Source organism: Macrobrachium nipponense, chromosome 13, assembly GCF_015104395.2.
Source record: "Macrobrachium nipponense isolate FS-2020 chromosome 13, ASM1510439v2, whole genome shotgun sequence".
Classification (NCBI taxonomy): Eukaryota; Metazoa; Arthropoda; class Malacostraca; order Decapoda; family Palaemonidae; genus Macrobrachium; species Macrobrachium nipponense.
In genome coordinates this window covers 61,109,776-61,134,682 of record NC_087206.1, presented here as the reverse complement: position 1 = coordinate 61,134,682, position 24,907 = coordinate 61,109,776, and the positions used below count along the sequence as shown (strand labels likewise).

The 24,907-nt window shown below is 43.2% G+C and overlaps 1 protein-coding gene across 6 annotated transcripts in view; it reads right to left on the bottom strand.

The window, feature by feature from the left end:
* The window catches only part of LOC135225834 (ATP-binding cassette sub-family C member 10-like), a 307,903-nt gene that overhangs the window by 44,175 nt on the left and 238,821 nt on the right, over nt 1-24,907 (bottom strand). For 5 of the 6 annotated variants that reach the window (XM_064265366.1, XM_064265365.1, XM_064265368.1 and 2 more), the window contains exons 20-22: nt 18,165-18,297; nt 16,723-16,920; nt 15,756-15,888 (exon numbers count right to left, since the gene is read on the bottom strand). In XM_064265366.1, coding sequence (XP_064121436.1) covers nt 15,756-15,888; nt 16,723-16,920; nt 18,165-18,297 — 464 coding nt within the window. The remainder of the gene's footprint in view (nt 1-15,755; nt 15,889-16,722; nt 16,921-18,164; nt 18,298-24,907) is intronic. The other variant, XM_064265370.1, reaches the window with a different exon arrangement.

The window sequence follows — 24,907 nt, the reverse complement described above, 5'->3', positions numbered from 1 at the left end:
GCTTACCGCATCAATTGCCTGACCAGCCAGTGTAGGTTTGAGTCCTATCCTCAACCATAGGGAAGAGGAGTAGAAAGAGGAGGTGGGGAAGGTGGAGCGGCCAGTCACTCGCATCCTTCTTAGCTCTAGAACTGCACACCATAGACGAGATGCAACTTGTCCTCTTGAAGGAGCGGGTAAATAAACACAACCTGCAAGCATCCACACCGGTCCAAGGAAAGGAGGTTCCAAGGACCTGTGGGCAGACCTGAAGGAAGAAATATATAAATGTGGTTGCAATGAGACCTCATCTATCTTCCTGTCCGACATATTCTTCAGGGTGATGAAATGTACCCATCCACTAGACTATCCAACTGCAGAGAAGTCCCTCATGATCTCATAAGACTTGGAGAAAGACATGTCATCGAACACTGACACTCAATGATGGGTGTCGATCCTTCATGGGCACAGCAACACACCAATAGGACAAAGTAATGACTGATCTGGATCAACCAATACAAAGTCCACAGCGTAGCTCTTGAAGGACTCAGACTCATCAAAGGATGCCGACTGACTGTGCTGTCATGCACCCAATCCGAGATGTAGTCACAATATGACACCCACCTTTTGAAGGGTTATGGTGAGAATAACCTTACAAATCGTCTATCTTGTTCGCCATCGATGTTGAAAGACGAGATGATGTTTCTTGCAAGGTAAGCGCACATCAGACGATAGTCAATTGCCTTCTAGAGACCGAGGTCCCTGTGATGGCAAGACAGAAGTTTCTCATCAGTAGTTGAATCCCAACTAAAGAGAAACAATACTATATTACTAGTGAATAACTAAGGTGAATGTGGACCTACGTCTTCAAAGTTGAATCGAGAGATATAAACTCTCATGATTCTGATCATAGAAAAAGTCTCATCGATGACACCATCCAGTGAAGACGGCTTTAATCCCTGTTGTTTTACAGAGGACTGAAAAAGCTAATCTACTATTTCATTGCTGCTCGATGAGAAAGTCAGAGTTTGCAATGAAAGCGAAGCGTCTTTCAGTAATGAAAACACAGGGATTGTACTGCCTGAAGAACTGCTTGTGGGTTGGATCAGACTGAGAGCTCGCACTGGACACAGTTGCATTTCCGACTCATCACCCCCTACGAAATCCTCTTATAATGACACTCTAAATGCTCTTGGAAGGGATTCAATTCTGACTCCAACTTTGCCACAAATTCTAGCAAATATGAGAGAAAAATATCCTGCCCCGTAAAGATACCGTCCTCACCACTGCCTGAAACTCCCCAATCCTCCTTGCCGTCGTGAGAGCGACTAAAAAAAACATCTTAACACTTTCTTAGTTAATTCTCTCAATGATAATGCTTCTAAGGGTTCGAAAGCCGAAGAGCTCAACAATTTTAACACAGCTGCTAAATCCCACGAGTGGACCCGAAGTGGAATAACTGGTCATTCTCTCCTAAAGGATCTTAAAAGATCGTGTAAAACCCTACTGGTTGCAAGTTCCAGTAGGTGAAACCTGAATGTGCTGTGCATCAACCTGTACCAAGGAATTGTTGAATACGATAACTTCTTTTCCTTTCTCAAGAAAAGGAGGAAATCTACCACCTTAGCAACAGTCAGACGAGAAATGCTATGTCCCTCCTTCCGGCACCAGCTACGGTACATGGCCCACCTAGCTTGGTATAATTTCCTCGTTGAACTTCTCAGACAGAAACATAGTTGGTGAGCCACTACCTTAGAGCCCCGAACGACGAGTAGCTCGCTGGGTAGTCTTCAAGCACTAGCTTCAGCATGTGGAGGTTCCTGTGGAAGTAATGGAAGTGCAGCTGTCTGAGATCTTTCCTCTCTGGAAGGAGTACTGGAGCTTTTGTCAACATTTCCAGAAGGTCTGGAAACCAAAGTCTTTGAGGCCAGAAGGGAGGTATCAAGGTCATACGCGTGTTGGTACTGCTCCTGAGTTTGACTAGTACTTGATGGATTGACCTGTAAGGAGGGAAGGCATACACCTGAAGGTTGCCCAAGGAGTGCAGCATTGCATCCATCCCACAAGGCATGGGGTCTGCTACTGGAGAAAAGTATACTGGAAAGGGGAAGTTCAATTTCATGGCAAAGAGATCCACAGTCACTGGCCAACTCCTTAACAGATGTTGCACCTCTTCCTGCACCAGAGTCCATTCGCCTACGAGAACTCCTTGTGAACGACTCAATGAGTCTGCCAAGACAGAGTTTCCCCAACACGAATTGAGAGATCAGGAAAACCATGTGGTCCTCGCACCAGAGAAGAATTCTTTGAGCTATGTTGTTTAGCACTGCCAATCTTGTTCCTCCCTCTTTCTTTAGGTACAACACAGCTGTGACATTGTTGGAAAAGAGCTACTGTCTTGTCTCTTACTTGTTCTGAAAAATGACAATTTGTCCAAAATTGCATTTTTCCTAACTATACAAACCTGAGGTCCTTTTACAATAGGAAGGTACTAGCGGCAGCTGGATAGGTCGTAAGCTTTCGAACAAGGGGTTCGGTAGTTAACTGCTTGTCCGACAGGCGCGCGCGCGCGACTGGGAGGTAAACAAATCACTTTTGCTTTTGGCCCAAGCAAAAACGGCAGAGTGAGGGGTGGCATGAGGTGGGGGGACTAGGTGGTAAAAGGACCTCAAGGTTTGTATAGTTAGGAAAAATGCAATTTGGGGACAAATTGGTCATTTGTTCCGACACAGCATACAAACCTTCGGTCCTTTTACAATAGGAAGACTCACTTCTTGGTGGGAGGAATCTGAGTCTTTTGTGAACAGACTGGTGTTCGCCCAACCTTGGAATGCCTCCCTGGTACTAGCGGCAGCTGGATAGGTCGTAAGCTTTCGAACAAGGGGTTCGGTAGTTAACTGCTTGTCCGACAGGCGCGCGCGCGCGACTGGGAGGTAAACAAATCACTTTTGCTTTTGGCCCAAGCAAAAACGGCAGAGTGAGGGGTGGCATGAGGTGGGACTATGTGTAAAAGGACCTCAGGTTTGTATAGTTAGGAAAAATGCAATTTTGGACAAATTGTCATTTGTTCCGACACAGCATACAAACCTTCGGTCCTTTTACAATAGGAAGACTCACTTCTTGGTGGGAGGAATCTGAGTCTTTTGTGAACAGACTGGTGTTCGCCCAACCTTGGAATGCCTCCCTGGTGTAAGAGCGAGGGAGGGATCCAAGCCTCTGTCCGATTGATCGGGTATGCACCGCAGGATCAATGGTCAGACCTCTGGACCAAGTACTAAGAGAGAGGCAAGCGTATCTCTTCGTACCAGCAAACAAGAACAAGTTCCTATTTGCAAGCAACATAAAGTTATGGTTTGTCTCTTGTTGGCATCCACTTCCCCCCCCTTGTAGGAGGAAGTGGTGGATATTCGCTCCCATCCCTAGTGAAAGGGATAGGATGGGGCTCTGTCGAGTAGCTCACCTGCATCTCGTCCTTATCCAGCAAGGTGATGACCGTGGGTAGAGGGGGAGAAAAAGATAGGAAGAGAAGCCAGTCACTCTCTCATTCACTTATCTATTCTTACAGTCACACCAGGACTCGATGCTGTTCAGCCTGCTAGGGTCTGGGTTAGCTACACAACGTGTTGAGCAGCCACCATGGGTCCCAAGGAAAACGATCCAAGGACCTGTGGGCAATATCCAAAAGGTAGAAGGAGGTGCCAGTGGTCTGGTTGTACCCAGACCCCTGCCTTCAGTACCTGCGCCAACGGAGAAGTTCTTGTGTAAACTCAAGGGAGTGTACAGAATTCTAGGTCATCTTGGTGCTGACGAAGAGTCTTCAACACTCAGCCTGGGATGTCGAGTTTCTTCAGAAAGCACGGTCGCGCTTTCACAGGACAAAGCAGCATCTCCTTCGCATCGAAGGCGGTGAAGTCCATTAGGGAGGGGATTGTGAAGGACTCTAACCGATCGTCAGGAACCGAAGGGTTCTGAGTCTTCGCTACGAAGTCGGTACGACATCGAGCGTCACGAATCCCCATCCCCTGGATGCTTGACTTCGCAGGAAAAGTCATGCAATTACCTCAGAGGAAAAGAAGGGAATGGTCGTATGACCTATCCCTCTTCTCGACTTCGGTGATGTCCTGTACCCATACTGGTCTATCCGTCTGCAGCGAAGTGTCTCACATTCTCCTATCCCCATGCAGTGAAGTTCTTCTTCTCGGTAGTGGATAGGACACCGACACTCAATGGTGGGTGTTGATGGTATGGGTACTGTGACAAGCTGTTAGGACGAAGAAAAGACGAACAACCGAACTAAGTCCACAGCGAAGTTCGTAACTGACTTGGGCGCTCTGACAGCTGCCGACTGACTGCGTTCGGTAGAAGGCAAGTTGTCCAAGCACCCGAGCAAGTCACGTGACCTTCGCCTTAAAAGGGTTATGCCAAGAGACTAAACAAATAATTTGTTCGTCACCGATGCCAGAAGGCGAGGTGATGATTCTCTTAAGGCATGTGCCCAACAGGCGAAAGTCAATTGCCTTCTAGAGACCGAGGTCCCTGATGGCAAGATATCTCATAGTATAGTTGATTCTCAGCTAAGGAAAAACAACACTATGTGTCGTTGAAGACGAAGGTGTACATTAAAATGCAACCTACGTCTTCACAGCTGAACCGAGAGAAGGATTCTCAAGATTCTGAACCTGTGCTACAAAGACTGAGAACGCTAACCGCTATTCATTGCTGTCCGGTGAGGATCGTAGTTGCAATAAAAGCGGAGCGCTTTTCAGTAATGAAGACACAGGGAAATACTGCCTGAAGAACTGCTTCTCATGGGCTGAACATTTGGAAGTAGAGCTGTCAGGTCGGAGAGTAGGCGATGTCTTCTGACACATCTGTTAATTTTTCGGGGCTGCGAACAATGAAGTAATTGCACACCTACGAATAAGAGATATTTTGAAGACAAACTCAGATGTCTGCAAAAATCATTCGCATTATCGCGGTACGATGCAGCGGGAGACTAGTACAGACTTCTGTTACCGTGCGGTAAACAGAAAGATGAAAGAGTCCAAGAGATATCTCTGTTGAAAATTCTCGCAATGTCGAAGGCGATGAAATCGAGCGTCACAGCAGTAGATGGTCCTTCATTATTGCGAGAATCCCCGTTAATCAGAGACCTACGTCCATGATTGTTGGGTAGAGATACGGTTCGGTAGTCAATCAAACCAGGGGAGAGAGAGACGTAACCGACCGTGCATCTCCGAGACCTAGCTGATACCGAGCTGCTATCAGGCAGTTCAATACGCAGTAGCTCTCGGTGACTCGTCATCCTGAGTTGCCAGTTAATCCCTTCCACGAAGGAAGCGTTCGGCTAGAACCATCGAGCATAAAGAATACGCTCGAGCAATTATATTTAAACGAAACGGATTTCGGTAAATACAAAAAAGCTGATTTGGTGTTGTCGTGACAATACCAAGTATCTAAAATCGAAACTGATAACTGCTGGGAGGTTGCAGGCAACCCCGAGTTGCAGTTCATTAAGATACAATTCGTCTCGGTCACAAACCGTAGAGTTAACTACGGTATGCGCCTACCCCCGGATAATTCAACTGTTAAAAGAATCATGTCGCGAGGGTAATATACGTAGTATATTTGTAGGTTCTGTACCACGACCTCCATCCTAAATTCTTCTCCCCTCGAGGAATGAGAACAAGGATTGGAGATCGACCGCCTTCGTTCTCTAGTCAAGAGAGTGAAGGAAAAGTCTTTCCCAAAGGAAAGCTTCAATGGTGAACAGAATACCGAAGACGATAGTTCAAGCCAAACTGGAAGTTCCCGTCCGTTCTTCTCTATTCCAGGTTAATCGCCTACTGTGAGATACTCTTCTTTCAGCAGCAGTCTTCTTCCAAATGCTAGAAATTACAGGAATTCGAGCATAAGCGAGGTTCCCGATTATCGTGTAACAATTATTGGGGATTCTCGCTCAGTTTGGACCGTGGTCTCGCCTAAGTGTTTGGAGATCGTAAAAAACTCGAACACTCTGAGTGCGCTAGAAATTCCGTAGAATTCTAAGCACTCTGCGAAACCCCCACCGAATTCGTCAAACGATATCGGCTGGTGGTCCTCTCGATTCCCGTAGAAATCGAGAAAGGGCAGGATCCCTCCTCAACGAACGGTGCTTACGTCAGGTAGGACCCGAAGGTCCCCTGTAGCGCAGCCCCTAACGTGGGATCTTACAGAGAAATCTCTGTAGGATCCCTCCCCTTTCCCTGTAGCCGTAAGGAGAGAGGGAATGGGGGAGGAATTGGATACTGGCTCGCCTTCCCAGCGGAACTAGCAGTTGGAGAAGAAAAGGAGCAGCCATCGCCTTACGGCGATGGCCTCTCAGAGCCTGGGAAAACGTAATCGTCAGGAGAAAACGTTTTTTCCCAAAGGAGGGTTACGAACTCCATAAACTGTAGGTAAGGGTCTGCCGCCACTGTGAACGTCGTCTGGGTGGGGCTGATCGACACCTGACAGGAGAGAGCCGATACCGTCCTCCGACTCATTCCAGTCCTCGTCGAGGTCGAAACCTCTCAGGAGGACCGAAGGGGTATTCAAATACGGTGTCCAAAGACACGTAAAAATGCCTCTGTCGCAGTAGAGGAGGTGGAAGTAGCTTGTTCGACCGGCCAGAACTGAGAGAGCCTTCTTGTCCGGAGACGAGAGACTACCTGGTTCAACACAGTCGGCAAGCTCCGATCGCGGCAGACCCATCGTCGATTTGGGTTCCCTCTCGGGCCCCAAAACGACTCGAGCCGAGACGTGGCTCTGCTGGTGGGAGCGGCGATCCTTCCCCGAGGTCGTTGTGCTGACGAATCAGCACCATAACCTCGGCAAAGTTCCTCTGGATCTCGGAAGTCACAGCATCTTGCAGAGTAGGACCGTTAAGCCCTTCTTCGAACAAGAGCATATTCCGAGAACCTTCCTCCTAAGAAGGGGGAACAGCGACAGCCCTCTCGGTCTTCTCCATCCACTTGCGCATACGTCCTGGCCGGTCCAAGAACCGTGCCTGGCACGTAGGGCGTCGTGGTGGGATCATGAGGGGCGCACCCCTCACGATCACTCCTCAATACCTCGCTCCTCCCGGTGTAACCCGAGGAGGTTGAAAGTACGGGAGAGGCAGACCTGACGCTCCCTCCTCGCTCGCTGGCAGAACCAGCAGGCTTGGAGGGCTGCAGGCAATCGTCAACCCGCGGTGGCGATCGAGCTGCAGGCCTGGTCGAACCGTCTCGCTGTGGAGAACGGCTGGACTGAGCACAGCGGCCCCGATCTCGAGTGTCAGAAGAGCTGGTGCTGGTTGCCGTACCCGATCGCTCTCTGTGAGAGTGACGGTCAGGCGACCTGCAGGCTCCACTGTCACGGTGAGACCGGTGCTTGTCCTCACGGCACGTCATGTCGCTGGTTCCAGCCGTGGCTGGCCCCGGCGAACGGGGGGACCTCTTCCCAGCCTCAGCCCGTGGCCGGTCGTGGACCGTCTCGTCCCCGGGTAGCCAGCTGGTCGCCGCGAGAGCGAGAGCTGGTCTGGTGAGAGTCGCGTGAGCGGCTGTCACCAGTCTTCCGCTCCGTGCCGTGAACCTGACGCTGAGCGGGCTCAGAGGTCTGGTTCCTGGCTGCACGGTCGCTGGTAGGCGACCGTACACTCGGTACCTCCCGCGAACGAGAGGCCGAGACGGACCCTGATGCAGTGGCAGAACCACTGACACCAGGCGAGGAAGTACCGGTGTTAGCCGGTACCCCTCTGGTCCCCGTAGTCTCCTTCCTTGCGGAAGAAGAGACGGGCCCCGCTCCCGAAGGAGCAGGAGGACCAGCGGAAGGAACCCTCCCGTCCCACCGAGGTGAGACGGGTCCCGAGAAGCTCCCGAGGGAGACTTCTTAGGAGGGAGGAGGCAACCTTCTTCTTCCTCTTCTGTGAAGCCTTAGAAGTCGAAGGAGAAGCGGCAGCCGACGACGATGAAGAAGATGAAGACGACGACGACGACACCTTCCTCCTCTTCTTCGTCAGCTTCCTCAGGACAGACTAAGATCTGCTATCCAGGGCGGAGCCGGGGCTGCTGCAGCCGAAGCCACAGGGCCCGGACGCACCTGTACAGACAGACCAAAGTCTGGGGTAGTAACCACCACGAACACAGGGGACGACCGTCCAGCAGGGTATGGGCATCTCAGGAACAGCAGGCACAGCCAGCACATCATCGGTAGGGACAGCCAGCGCAGCAATGGCAGGGACAGCCAGCACAGCAACTGCATGGACAGTCAGTACAGAATCAGCAGGTACGGCAGGCAGCACCGGAAACACAGGAGGTGGAGCAGCAGCCAGCAACATCCTGGTACCGGCGGCAGGTCCAGGGGCGAGCTCTAGGGCAGCGGAAGTGTGGTCGCGGCAGCGCGGCAACCACGAGCGGCGGCGGCACGCCCCCCTCGCGGTACGGCGAACGGCACTTCACAGCGGCTGTAGGCAAGACTGTTACCACGTGAGGCGAGTACACCAGGTGAGGAGGGACGTCGTCACCTGGAGTCGATATCGTTGTCGTGGTCACCACTCCATGGGTGACCGCAGCAGGCCCAGACATAGAACCGCCGCCCCTGGACACTAGGCACGCCCTGCAAATCGACGGACGCCCATACCTCACCAAGGTCCACCCTCGTGGCAATAGCACCTGCGGAAATAACAGTAGTAGTGATTAGTGAAGTCCCCTCGCGCGGGGGGGTGAGCCCCACACCGAACGAGCGGAAGACCCCGAATACAATTGTATATCGGGCACCGAGCGCCCTCCCCCGCGCTCGACGGATCGGGCGAGGAGAAGAACCCAGATAACCTCCCCCCCGAAGGGGAAGGGCCATCTGTGGGAGCTGAGCGGGGGGAAGGGGGGGGGGGGGATTCTCGTTCCCCACCCCCGCACAGCACCCATGTACCCAACAATAATAATAAGAGCCCGAGAGCAATCGTGCCCTCGGCACCGAATGCAAGGGCATAAGGATCAATTCCCTGACTGAGCGGAACTTGAACCAAAATAATATTGATGCAATCAATAATAAAAGGAATAATATGAAAAAGAATCTTGCATTACGATTCACTTCACAATGAATAAGGGCTCGGAGCGAGCGCATTTGCGCCCTCGGTACCGAGCGCAAGGGTAAAAGGATCCATCCCGATTATGAACGGAAACCTTGATCCATATTGAATTGATGCAATCAAAATATATATGAAAAATGAAAAAGAATACTGCGCTTGCGATTTCACTTCATACAAAATAAAAAGGGGAAGGATCAATTCCCGGGAAATAGCGGAAACATTGATCCAAGTAAATAATGCAATCTCAATAAAATATGAAAATGAAAAAGAACTGCACTTGCGATTTCACTTCATTCAAATAAAAAGGGGAAAGGATCAATTTCCGGGTAAGAGCGGAAACTGATCCAAAATGAGTATTGCTACAATCAAAATAAATATATGAAAATGAAAAAGAATACTGTACTTGCGATTCCACTTCCATACAGAATAAGTTTTCGTGCCGAGCGCATTCGCTCGGCAACGAGCATACAGGTCAAAAAAATATAAATGAAAAGGGCACTTACTTACGATTTTCATCTACACATTTCCAACCAAAATATAAGCTCGGAGCGAGCGCTCTCCCGCCCTCGGCACCGAGCATACACAATACGAGGATCATTCTTGGGAAAAATGAATTCCCGCACTTACGCCCTTCAGTCCCGGCACTCGGGTAATCGGAGGGCGTGGAGAAACCAAGATCCTTTAATTCACAATTGAATTCAATGGAAATAAATATGAAATGATTGTACTTACAATTCAGTTTCACTAGATAAATAGAAAAAGAAAAACACAACCATGCGAAAGCAACGACGATGAAGCGGGCAGAGAGCGATGATACACGTCTACACGCCAGCAGGCCGAAAGCAAAAGTGGTTTGTTTACCTCCCAGTCGCGTGCGCGCGCCTGTCGGACAAGCAGTTAACTACCGAACCCCTTGTTCGAAAGCTTACGACCTATCCAGCTGCCGCTAGTACCTTCCTATTGTAAAAGGACCGAAGGTTTGTATGCCGTGTCGGAACAAACAACTTACAGCCTCTTCCACTGCTCTTAATTCTAAAAAATTTATGGACTCCTCTCGATCCAGATCCCTCCAAAGACTGCTGGCATGAGCTTCTGAGGCATCTCTATACAGATGACCGTCTGGGAGAGGGTAGTCCAATCTTATGCTGTTGGTGAGATGATGTTCTTCTGACCACCACCAAAGATCCTTCAGGCAAGAATCGTCCCAAATTACCATTGCGTTCTCTTCACGAAGGTCCCAGCAATTCCTGAGTCACACCTGCAGAGAACGCATCCGGAGACGAGACCCTGGAACAAGAGGGAGGACATTCTTCCTGACAAGCTCTTCCACTCCCTCACTGGTTGAGTTCTGTCTGGCATGAATATCTCCAGTTGCTGCAGGACTACTGCAAGAACCTATTCCTGTGCCAGGAAAACATTCAAATGAAGCGTCTGAATTTCCATTCCTAAATAAGTCTTTACTTGAGTTGGAATAAGAGAGCTCTTGCTGAAATTGATGCGTATTCCTAAAGTTTGACACATACCCAGTAAGAAAACCCTCGCTTGCATTACCTCGTCTAATGACGAGGCCTGGACCAACCAATCATCTAGGTATCTCCTCATCTGAAATCCCCAATGATGCATTATCCCCAAAATAGGAGACATTACCCTCATGAATACCTGAGGTACTTTGGTCAGACCGAAGCAGAGGACCTTGAACTTGAACTGGAATGTTCCAGTTGGACCTGAGAAACTAAGGAACCTCCGAGATTCCTGATGAATCAGAACCTGGAGATATGCAACCTTGCAGTCCGCTGAAACCATCCAATCGTCTCTCCGAACCGCAGCACCAGCCTTCGTCAGGACTATCAGTTGGTTGAGACCCGAAAGATCTGTAAAGAAACCTGAAAGATATATAATGGGTTTCCAAGACCCTCCTGCTTTTGCGGTAACGAAGATCCGGATGCAAAATCCCGGAGAAAGAGGTCCAGGCTCTATTGCTTCCTTCTCTAACGGTATCCCTTTGATGGACGACGGGGAATAACTGCGGAGGATAAGAATGTAATGGGACTACCCGTTCCTAAAAACCTCCACTACCCAACTCTCTGTGGCCACTCCTTCCAGATGTTCCAAAAAGGAACAAAAAACCTCCTAATGGCACTAGCGAGGGAAACATCTCCTATCTCTGAAAACCCTTTTTGGACGACAAAGGCTTTGAAGAGGGGACAGAAGCCAAACCCTTAGAAGTGAAGCAAACCTTCAGCGATTTTACAGGTGACTTTGAACCAGATCATTTACCTGGAGATGACATCCTAAATCCTTTAGGGGATCTTGATCCCTGAGCAGCAACACGAATCATAGCTTGCTGCAACTCTACTGCCGAGGATGACGACATGAAATTAATGATAGTAGAAACGTCCTCCTCCCTGAACAGACTGTCACAGAGCGCAAATGGTGCCTGCCCTCAACGGAACCGACTTATGAATATCCAGATAGTGCAGAGGCAGATGATCCAGAAAACAGTCCCTCCTCTTCTTACCAAAGAATGTGGTGCACCCAGCCAAAATATTAACCTGATATGCCAACCCCATCAAAACTGAAGTGATGAGGTTGTCAAACAGAACCGGATCTGAAGGCAAATACCCATCCTGTTTTAGAAACCCATCAACCCCGACAACATCCACATGAGAGGGGGACAAAGCCTCCGACTGGGTGCGGAAAGTGTCCTCCAAAATACATGCCTCACGAGATGTGACAGTTGCCAACCTATTTGACGAAGGAACCCGAGCAAGAAGAGCCTCAACCTACTCGTTAAGTGGAACTCTGACACCGGAAGAAGGGTTACCCGATGTCCCGTAAAACCCCTTCTGATTAGGAAGCAGGGTTGAATCCTGCTTACCCGACCCAATGAGCGATCCTAACCTGGTGTTCGCCTCTCTCAGAGCAAGCTGAACCTGGCCAAACCAGGCCAGCTTACTAGATGTTTGAGAAACTGCTGGCTGGGTAAGTACAGCATCTCAAACACTGCTCGGTTACACAGCAGGCTCCTTAGGAGTCTTGGACTGTGGGAAAAGAGAATGGATGAAATCCACCATCTACTTGTATTTGCTTTCATTAGCTGGAGAAAAACCCACCTATGGTACTGGCTCTTCCTCTTCCACAGAACATTCTCTATCAGGCTGGTCCGACCGAATCAGAACAGGAAAGGAGACAGGTTGACCACCTGTAAACGCTACACTCGATGACCTAGGACCCGCTATCCCTGGATGCGCTAACCCAACACCTAACATACCTGATCCCATCTGATCCCATCACCCCCAAGCCAACCGCACTCGGTTCCACAAACCCTGCACCTAGGACAATGACACAACAGCTCAGTCAGCTGCAATCGACTGCGTACACTTCACACCGCTCAGCGACGACGACACAACACCTGAGCCTACCAGTACCTTGGCAAACAACCCCAGTACCTATGAGCGGAGAAGTTGCAACACCTGGTCTGCCTAAACCAACAACCCAACCGGATGTGTATCTGGAACTGACATCTCATTGATAAACAGAGGGGGAGTAAAGTACTCCCGGATAACCCGGAACCAAATAAGAACCAATATTGTACACCTTAGATGGCAAAACCGACAAACCTCCAGGGAAAGTTGAGAAGGAAGTTGGAGATAGAGGAAATTGGGAAGAAGCCACATTCGGAGTAACCACAGGAGCAGCCACTGCCGAAGTTGTACAGGTGGAGAACATACCAACTGGAACCGCACTCAAAGGTGCACATAGAGGCATGCTACGGACTGCGGAACCCATCGGAATTGCCGAATGAAGATTATTATCTACTCTGGTGAAAGGAGAGGTTGAGGATACAATTGGTACCGTTACTTTCGATGATGAAGCCACCAAATCACCCATAACAAAAGCCCTGGCATGAACCGCAACAGAGACATTAGGTCTCAAACCCATCATAGGATGAAAATACTGCTTTGTGGAAGGTTCCGTAACCGCCTGAGAAGCAAATAAACTAGAAGTCTGCGGAATACCTGACCCGAGGAAGGTGCTAAGGTAGAAGGTATAGAAACAGGCTGCGTGAGGAAAACTCCGAGATGCCCTCCGAAGAGTGAACTGAAAAAGCTGAATGAGTAAGGAAGAGGGTTTAAAATGCAAAGTGGGAAGGAAAGGATCAGAAGCAGCAGACGAAGCCATAGTTTTTAGGGAAAGAAAATTAACCAACTCTGCGTCCCCCTTGATAATATTGGTAAATCTCATTAGTACACTCAGGAAAATTCTGCTTTCCGTGATCGAGAATATTGGAAAAACCAAAATGGAAACATTGTCTAACTAATAACCTATTTGCATTGTACTCGGCCAAATTAAAACCCTGGTCCCCAGAATTACCGCCACCAAAAGAGAACCCAAACTCATCCACCGAGGGAAAAGGAACCTTCGAAGATGAAGGAATACTATCCAAAATCTCAGTATCCGACACCAGAAAACACATCCACACTCCCACCTACAGACTTAGAAGCCTTCTGTCGAAGAGACTTCAAAGCAGGAAATAAAATCTACAATGGATCCAAGGGTGAACCTGTCATACTATGAACCAACACCGAACCCGAATCCAAAGAAACCTGCCCCTTCAACTTCTCTTCCTGCACACTACCTAAGCTGTTATCTCTACTTTCCTGTGTCTGAGCTAAATCATCAACCTCAGAACTTACAACTTGAGGGGAAAGGGGGCATTCTGCTGCCAACACTGCCTGCCCCACGCTGGGGGGTGGGCCGCTAGATCCTACCTTTGAGGCTTGCAGATCTCCATAACCACCACCACCCATTAGGGCTGGTTCTGGAACAGGCAGGGGCTGAAAGAGAACAATTAGCATTACTTATACTAACACTACCATCCTTACTCTCAGTTAATTTGCTCATCAAATTAGAAAATAAACTTGACATACTATCTGATAGCCTTTCCTCTAACTTCCTAAACAACTCTGATTCTAGGGCTTCTTTATCCACTGACTGAACTTCTACCGTTGATCCAACCCTTTATTTGCTCTTGGAAGCTAAAGATTTTCTGTGCTTAATGTAATCATGCATTTGCTCTACCAGCCAATCCCTACACTCTTCACACCTTTGGCTGACGCTGCACTCAACTTTCCTGTAAGTAATACACAGAGAATGTTGGTCATTTTTGAGTGTACTCATCCTCCGTATGCAGGACATGCAGGACTGATGAGCGCCGACATCTTCAACTGCAGATTGCTCGGACTTTGTGGCAGTAGAAGGAGAAATAGAGGCATTGGCTGACGATGTTTCCTTCTGTACCTTATCCATCTCGAGTCCAATTACTGACCCAAGTCCCAGGAGGGAAGTTTCAAAATCCAAGCCAAAACAAAGAAAAACCCACAGGCGTAGATGTTAATAAAAAGCTATGGTTGTAATCCAGTATCCAGAAAGCAATATATAGAGTGGGGGTTGGGCTAAAGACCAAAATGTTCACCTGATGAGGGACCACATCCTCACAGCACAGCGAACTAATAACAATTGAGGAGGTAGGCCTCTGGCAGCTGGTACTTGCAGCAGCGTTGCCAATGATATCACAGGTAACTCAGTAGACAAATTTTACCAGCAGTGTTGGTAGCGCTGACAGTTAAAGAACAACTTTGTGGAAAAAAATTTGTGAGGATGTAATCCGGGCTGGTCAGTGACCAGGGGTAATTCAGGTGTTCAGGGAGTGTATTGCAATACTTAAAACTACACTAAAAATGCTTAGAATGCCTATTTTAATTATTAAAACGCAAAAAAAATCTCTAAAAATGCTTATACCTAAGTATTTCAATAGTACTTTTATCACAAAAAGTGCATTTAGTCATGAAAATATGAAAATACAGTAATTTGTAAATATTTTTCAGTGAAAAATACTGCGAATAGGTGAATCTTCCGTGAATAATTGGTATATATGGTAATAGAAAAATCCACGAATGGGTGAGTCCACGAATCATGAGTCTGCATATAGCAGGGGTTGGCTGTACTACATAAAGCATTTCTTGATGATGACTGTTCAAAGTGAAATCCAATGATTGCATGCGTACGTACGTACACTACACATAAATTATAAATACGCCAGTGAAGGAATGTGTTACTGTACTAAGCTTCAATGTAAAAATACTGTACCTCAGTTGTTGCTCTCTCGCTCATGTCTCAGTTTCATTTAATAAAATATGAATTACTGTACCACAATCATAACAACACAAAACTAAAGAAACTTGAGGAAGTTCACGATGCCATCAAATGAGTGTGAGCAATTTATACACATGTTGCCATTTTTTTTTTTTTTTTTTGCTCTGCTCGATTTACTGTACCATATTTCATTACAAGTTTAGTTTAGTCTAAATATGATTACCACACGTATCATAACAATACACTAGATCATATTTATCAATGTTAATATTTCATCTCAGCTTTTGTTAGAGAAATGAATATACAAAAATTAATAGAGTAAACATATAAACGAGAATACTGTAGCATAAAATAAAAAATAAAAAGTAAAGGACAGTTTGATTGATACTGCTTAGTCATTTCTATTTTAGTAAAGACTTAGTGGCATCATATATACAATAGAAAAAAAGCATTTATAAAGTTTGAGAACAATACAAATTCCTATAAATAATGAACTTTTAGGGAATCAAATAAACTATAAAATATTACAAACCTATAAGTCCAAAGACTTGAGCTAAAAGAATATTCATCTGGAAGGGCAGAGAATCATCAACAGTATAAACATCAGTTGAAAACCTGTTCAGGATGCGGCCCAAGGGGTTGTTAGTGAAAAACGTTATCTTTGCCTGCAATAAACATAGTCCTGTGTTTGAATAGGAAATTCTTCTCAAAAGGAGATAGTACAGGCAGTCCCCAGTATCGGTGGGGGTTCTGTTCCAGTGGCTTGATGATAAGTGAAAACCGCCAATAACCGGTTAAAGTGCCTCTGTTAGGTATGTATCAGCGCCAATACTCTACTATCGGTACCAATACAGTGGTCCCCCCCGTATTAGCGGGGGATGTGTACCAGACCCCCCCATGAATAGTTAGAACCTGAGAATGATTGGAACCCCTATAAAAATGCTATAAACAACCTATTTTGTTAGTTAAAATTCAAGAAAAACCCACTAAAAATGTTCATACTTGGTTTTTTTAATAGTTTTAGCCCAAAAAGTGCAATTTATGATGAAATTGATAAAAAAAACAAGAATTTGTGGATATTTCTCATAGAAAAATACCGTCAATGTGCGAATTTTCCGCGAATAATGCGGGGAAACGTTCCCGAGAGAAATCCATGAATGTGCGGAGAACGCAAATACAGGGGGTCCACTGTAACTGAAAATTGGTGCATTTCAGCGCCGAAAGTCGCCAATATTTGGCTATTTTCAGTGCTAGACAAGCCCCAAAAAACCGGATCACTGATAACAGGAACTGCTTGTATATATCAAATCACATCGATATAAAAACAAAAAATGGAGTATTTATGCATTTCAATAAAGAACCAATAATGCTGATAAAAGGCACCAACTTACTCTACATAAACAGTAAACCATCTGCATATATCAGAAAGAAAAGAATATGTGTTCAACAGGTTGCAACAATCAATAAAGTAAATTCACAAGGTTCCAACAATCACTTACATACAAAACAGCATCTAAGAGTCTACGGTGGAGATTCTTGGCAGCACATAAACCACCATAGGCAAATAGGAATGCTCGCATGAGAGTGAACAATGTATTTGAAGTTGCTAAAATCCCATAAACAGTCAAGTAAAACTTTGTACTTGGATCAACTCCAAAAGAAGAGGTGGAATTTTCTGTTTCCTGCATGGCTTGTACCTGAAATGTGATAACACAAAAATGGAGTTATACACTTTATAAAGGGAAGTGAAAGCCATTAATTAGTATCTGAATGAAATCCATAAACCCATTAAATAAACCTGGTACAGTTCAGCTTCTGACATTAAAAATAATATGCTTGAATAATTATACAATATGAATTTTACACTTTTACGACCAGTTTGAAGAATTCAGTAACTAGTAACACACAGAAATCTGTTACATAGCAAATGCTTTCTTAAAACATATTACCACAAGATTTACCGTCATTGTTCTGTTAAACACTAAACTTATTAGACAGTATTTGTAGAAGTAATATATCATAAAAAATCAACACTAAAACTTTGCAGAAAAACTTAAAAAATGTAGTATCGTTAATTTTCTACAGATATAAAGGGATCTAGCTAGCCACCCAATAATACTTCATATAATGCATAACAGTCCTAAAGATAACATACAAACTATGTAAGTCATTTGCAAAGTAAAATTTTATTTGGTAATAAATTATGAGAAATTAATAATCTGAATTATAATTACAAAGCATGAGTCAACTGAATATTTTGAAAAGAGTACAATACTTTGACCACACAACTGGGTCAGACTTCTAATTTCAAAGGGAAAGCTCACTCAAAGGATTCATTTAAATGACGAGGAAAACTATAGGAGGAAAAGATTTTAAGTTTGTTATTCAAGCAATAAAAAAGCACAAGAATTGGTCAGAGAGTGAAAGAAAGAAAAAAATAATGCTTTGGTGCAATCAAGTTTTCTTTGGAGAGTATAATCAAGGCTACCAAAAACTGATCGATCTATCTTTCGGTGGTCCCGGTACAATGCTGTTTGAAACTTTAACCATAGCCTGGTGGTGGCCTGTCCTATATCGTTGCCAGATGCAAGATTATGGCTAACTTTAACCTTAAATAAAATAATAACTATCAAGGCTAGATGGCTGCAATTTGTTATTTGATGACTGGAGAGTGTTTGCACTCCTCAAGCCTCAGTAATTTTCAAGATCTGAAAGATGGACAAAAATGTTCTGATAGAAAAATTGTGGATGGATAGACAAAGCCATCTCAATTGTTTTATTTTACAGAAAATTAAAAGGACCTGCAGCTGAAGGAGTATTGCAAAGAACATTTAAAACTGCCTTTACTAAACCAAAAAAGTAGCCCCATATGGAGTGACTAAAGTGAACTAATAAAAATTAAAATGATATTTTCTCCTTCTACATGTTATAAAGTACTGACCTGACCTACTGGGTTAATGGATGATAGCCACTGCATGGTGTCTGAGAAAGAGGGCATCTTTGATGGACCTTGTGTCCCAGTTTCAAACCATGGCTCAAGCGATTGGTCTTCTACGTATAAAGTTGTGCCAGTACTGCAAAATAACAACACCTAGGTTAATTAAAGATGCTAAAATGTCTTTTCATCATTATTTTAACTTCAATCAACATAAATTTAATAAAATTATGAGTGTAAAGTAATAAAACAGTACGTTATATGATGTTAAACTTTAGAAAAATTTTGTCAGGGTATAAGTTAAAAATCTGATTTGCAAACTGCTTGGTGAAAATGGTGTGTGGCCAGACAGGATTGAGGGAGGAGAGATGGGATCTCCTCAAGGAAACAGAAATGGTCGCCATAAGCAAAGGTTAATAATAAAATCAATTTTATTCATATTTTGTAAGGATAATCAAAGGAATCAATAGTGTGTGTGTGTCTGATTGTGTCTGTGTGAGTAATCAGTGTCTGGCATATGTGAAAACAATCCCTCAAGTATGTATGACTGTTGACATGTTTTTTTACGCTTGGATCTTAATGTTGGCAAATGGGAGCATTTAAAAATATAATCCAACATTTCACTATGACAAGGTTAACATCTATTAATCCAGACACAAGACTGGCAATGGCATGGGAAGGATGCAAGGGAGCAATGCAAGGGAGCAGCTGGAAAAAAATAATGAGGGCCAGTAGTAGTAGAAAATTGGTGGGCAGAGGGTTGGCACCAGACTAGCTCAGCTCCAGGCGAGTTAGTAGCATGGGAGCTAAGAGCTCAATGGTTGATGAAAACTTTGGGCATTCGTAGCATGCTTCGCACCTCTCGAGAACAGCTATTCTCCTAAAATAAGCCACTAAACTTAAGCACAATTTCTCTCCCTACTACATACTGCCCTTACACTTTCAGGTCTTTGCAAAGAAAAGTGTAAGAAGATATTCAATTAATCCTTTACTAACAAAAATTAAAGTACACAGGTACCATTATACATATATCTTAATTCCTATCAAAAGCCATTTGAGACTTGCAGATATGTATTTCATTACTGAAAATATCAGTCTAGTGGTGAACCAATATTAGCGTTTATTACGCTACTTGGAAAAGGAAAGTTAACCGTTACAATCGAAAGTTTTACACCAAGTACCATGAGCAGTACCAGTCACCTAAACTATACTGTGAAGCGCTAACCCATTTATTTTGGGCTGTTGAGGCAAGAGAAACTCAGCTAAGTAATTACTGGGCAAGTTACTTATATAAAAATGACATTTTTATATTAAAATTAGATTTTGTATATACTTACCCAACCTAAATTCAAATTTTGCCCGTAGAGCTTTGATGGTTCAGTGTAGGTATACAGTGCCGTCCCCAAATGGCAATACTAGGAACGACTTAGCTAATCATGTCATTCTGTTTTATGCCTAATGTCCATCAGAGGGGAGGTGGGCAGGCTCTGATCCTATAATTACTGGGTAAGTATATACAAAATCTCATTTTTATACGTATATGTGACTTACCCAGTAATTATATAGCTGATTCCACACTGAAAGGAGATGGGATCATGGACATATTCTACTCTAAAGCATTATGTCATGTAATGAATTTGAAATAGAAAAATTGCTAGTATTGAAAAAACAATGCTTGTCATTCCTATTAGTTAAGAGAGCTATGCAGATGAATACTGCCCCTGGCTGGCGCTCATCTTAACTCGTAGTAGTGTGGTGGTAGAGCCAAGGGTTGCCTCCTACTTAGGTGAAACTTTGCAGCAAATGGGAATGCTCCTATTGCTAGCAAAGTATGATAGGTGCCCATCCTTGTCCTGGGTGCAGCACCAAAATAAAACAACCAGAAAACATTGACACCTACACTGAAATAACGTCATGACCCATCCACTAAGAGTGGTGGGTCCTCCAGGTACAATGTGCCCTCTGACTCTCCTAACTCAGCACTTTACTGAAAAGGTTAAGTGATAATAGAACATCCTATGCTTCCTTCCGCAATATCAGGCCAATCACTAACAATGGTCTCAAGGTACGTACTGAAAAATGTTCACTTTTTTTTTTAAGCTTAAATAAAAAAAAAAATGATAAGCAAAGATCTTTATGCCTCCGGTAGAGCAATAGCAGAATGGGCTTAAGGGCACCGGCCGACCAATATTGGGAAAAAAATGCAAAATCATGAAAAAACTGATGGAGCTTCGATAGCAATGGAGAATGTGTATACAAAATATTTTATCAAAATTCCTTTTACTTTCATAGTTACCGGGTAATTATTATAAGTAACTCAATAAGCCAAAAACACTGATCCGTACAAGAAAATGAAGTACAGTAGAGGCCCGGACCTCGATCGTATTAGAACTTAAAATAATCGGATTTCAACAAAAAATTTTGAGTAAATGTTGCATCTGAGCTCAACCAAAAATCTGGAAACCGACCCAAGGAATCATATGATTTTGTAAACAAAAGTGGTTTAGTCAGTCACTGTTAACCCTCTTACGCCGATTGGATGTATTAAACGCTGAGATAAATTGTCTCCCGGGTGCCGATTGGACGTATTAAACGTCGACATAAAAAAAGTTTTTTTTAAATTCGCGGAAAAATACTTATAGGCCTACCAGCCGAAAACTTTTGAATCACGCGCCTTGGGGGATGCTGGGAGCTCACAGATCAAGGCATTGTTTTGTTTACAATCGTTACGCAGGCACGCAAGAGAAAATTTCTTTCTTATCGCACTAAAAAGTATCAGTGACACATCTCAGAAATTATTTAGTCACTTTGACATAATTTTTGTACCATTTTAAATTAGCCGTTACATGGAGTATTATATATGAAAATGTGCGAAATTTCATGTAGAATACAACAACAAAATACTCATGATTGTAGCTTTTATCAGTTTTGAAATATTTTTATATAAATAACGATAAGTGCCAAAAATTTTGACCTTCGGTCAACTTTGACTCTAACCAAAATGGTCAAAAAACGCAATTGTAAGCTAAAACTCTTATATTCTAGTAATATTCAATCATTTACCTTCATTTTGCAACAAATTGGATGTCTCTAGCACAATATTTCGATTTATGGTGAATTTATGGAAAAAACTTTTTCCTTACGTCTGCGCCGTAACTCTTCCGATAAATTTTTTCGTGAGATTGTCGTAATGTTTGCACCATTTTAAATTAGCCGTTACATAAAGTTTTATATATGGAAATGTGCGCAATTTCATGCACAATACAACTAAAAACAACCCATGGTTGTAGCTTTTATCAGTTTTGAAATATTTTCATATACATAACAATAAGTGCCAAAATTTCAACCTTCGGTAAACTTTGACTCTACCGAAATGGTCGAAAAACGCAATTGTAAGCTAAAACTCTTATATTCTAGTAATATTCAATCATTTACCTTCATTTTGCAACAAATTGGAAGTCTCTAGCACAATATTTCGATTTATGTTGAATTTATGAAAAAAAAAAAAATTTCCTTACGTCCACGCGGTAACTCTTCCGAAAAAATCAGACATTTTTCCGTCCGATTGTCATAATGTTTGCACCATTTTAAATTAGCCGTTACATAAAGTTTTTTATATGAAAATGTGTGCAATTTTATGTAGAATACAACAAGAAATAATTGAAGGTTGTAGCTTTTCTCATTTTCTAAATATTTGCATATAAGTCATGATAAATAGAAAAAAAACCACGTTCGGTCAACTTTGACTCTACAGAAATGGTCAAAAAATGCAATTGTAAGCTTAAACTCCTACAGTCTAGTAATATTCAGTCATTTATCTTCATTTTGAAACAAATTCAAAGTCTCTTGCACAATATTTAGATTTATGGTGAATTTAAAAAAAAAAAACTTTCCTCCCCTTCGTGCGCAGATTCTCCGCCGCAAATCTCCGAAATGCGTACGTTGCATCCTTGTAATATTTGCTCCGTTTCATATTAGGCGTTTCATAAAGTATTATATATGAAAATGTACGCAATTTCATGTAGAATACAAAAAAAAATAATTGAAGGTTGTAGCTTTTCTCATTTTTGAAATATTTGCATATAAAAAATATATATATAAAAAAATTCGACATTCGAGCAACTTTAACTTGTCCAAAATGGTCAAAAACTGCAATTGTAAGCTAAAACTCTTACAGTATAGTAATATTCAATCATTTATCTTAATTTCGAAACAAATTGGAAGTCTCTAAAACAATATTTAGATTTATGGTGAATTTAAAAAAAAAACATTTTTTTACATCCCCGCGTTATGAATTCATGCATCATTTTGTGATAATATTTTCTCTGTGTTGCTTTGATCATTTTACAATGTATTATATACCAAAATGATCGCAATTTAGTGTACAATACAAAAAAAATTAACTCGTTAGCTTCAACCGTTTTGCTCACAGCGCGATTTGAATACAATTATATATGAAATTTTGTTTTCGCACTATCATATATCGCATTATTTATATATGATAATGAAATTTTTTTCATTTCTAATGGCTGCATACTAAACTTCAGGCAACAACAAAAAAAGGAGCCAAAAATGAACTCTTAATCTTGAAAACTAAGCACGCTGTGATTTTAAAAAAAATATAATTTTTTTCCGCTTCGGCGCTCACTCCGAGACCCCCCTCGGCATACGGGAGACGATTTTTATCATACCCCTTCGGCATTAAAGGGTTAACGAAAAAAAAAATTTAAGTTCCCAACGAGACATATTAAATTCATATTTCAACTTAAAATTAACACGTCTTATAACGAAATGATGATCTTGTCTCACATAAGTAAAGTATCTAGATATTCTTTTATTCTAACTAGAAGCAAAACAATTCGCTCCGAATCGAGTTAAATACAACAAAATAAACTTGTATTCGTCATCAGTTGATTTTCAAACAAAAACATTGACCGCTTTGTTAGTATTTTATGATACAATACATAATATGAGAATATAAACAATATAATAGGATAGAGTAAAGTATAATTTTCAAAAGATTCACGGAAAAGATGCATATTCGTTATGTTTTCATTCCATAATTTTATGTAGACGTCAGCAGCCTGATAGGTATCGCTCAATTATGCCGATATCGGTTAGAATCCGAGTCCGATTTACCGAAGACAAACAAGGAGACTGTCGTTGGGCACCCAACAGCTAATGCCAAACTACCAACAGCTGGTGACAGGGAAGGTGTGGAAAGCTCCACGTGAGCTGGAGCATGGGAGTGTAGCTCCACAGATGGTGCAGAGTGCCTGGACGGAGATTGGTGTGCAACAAACAACACCAGATACGAGAGATATCTGAGCGCCCTAACCTGATGCCCATCCAAAATGACATAGCAGGATCAAAGCTCTGATCCACTTCCTCTTCAATGGACAACAAGTCAGTACTTCCACCTTAAAAGTGTATATGAGAAGGTGAGCAACTCCACACCTCTGGCAGTGAAAGCCCGGGAGAGGACTGGCTATTGGAATGCTCAAGTACAGGAAGCTCAAAGGCAAACTTTTCCAGCAGTGTTCAGTCGAAACCCATAAAAGCATTACAAAACGCCTTGTCAGAGGCTGGTGGGGCAACTACTGGGGGAAAGCCCCTCAGACTCCCTTCGACTACCAGTATGTCTTCTCCCAGGTGCAGAAGAGCAGGACAGTGACTTTAAGGGGGCCGGCTGGAACCCTTATATATGGGGGTATAAGGCGAAAAATGCAGTCATGAAAAAATTCATGGGGCTTCATATGCAATTGAGAATACGTATACGAAATATTTCGTCAAAATTCCTCTTACTTTCGTAGTTACAGGGTAATTAGTTAACATAACTCAATAAGCCTAAAACATTGATCCGTACAAGAAAATGCAATGTTTATTCTATTATCGTAAATTTTGATAATTATTGTCAAAGAAATTGGGAGAAATGGCATCTGAAGACATTCCCCGAGTCAAGAAGGGAAACTTCACTTCAGTCAACTACCAAGTCCAACCATCAGTGTGAGCACAAACTTCAAGTACTAGTTGACACATTCGATTTCACCTCTGACATTCGCTTGCTTTTACATATGTTTATGTATGTTTCAGCAAGAATTTCATCATGCCAATGACGAAAAGACAAGGAAAACATCTCGCTAACATACAGACGAAGAAAAATCGCTCAAGTATTATTACAGAATATCATAATATACGTGTAGTTAGTGAAGAGAGAGGGGAGGGTTGTGTAGTAACGCCCCCGTCTTGCCTGACAGCACACATCACACTGTGCCCAAGGCTACGATCTTTAAGCAAAGAGATCTTCATTTATGATAAATAACAAAGTTTTGGTTTTTTAATACCCAAAATGGAATATGAAATTCTTAATAATCATGATTTATTAAATTGTCTTTGTAAAAAGAGAGTACACCTTCGAGTTTCACCTATGACATTCTCTTGCATTTACGTTTGTTTATCTTTGTTTCGGCAAGAATTTCTTCATGCCAAAGAGGAAACTACAAGGAAAACATCTCGCTAACATACAGAAGAAGAAAATTCTCTGTAATAAGCCGAGTTAGTGAAGGGGAGAGAGAGTTGCGTAGGAAGGACTGCCCCATCTTGCCTCAAGCAGTGCCCCAGGCTATAATATATGAGCAAAAGGATCATCATTTATGATTAAATTATGATAAATAAAATAGTTTTGGTTTATTTATACACAAAAAAGAAATATACATTGATAATAATCATTATTTATTAACATTGTCTAT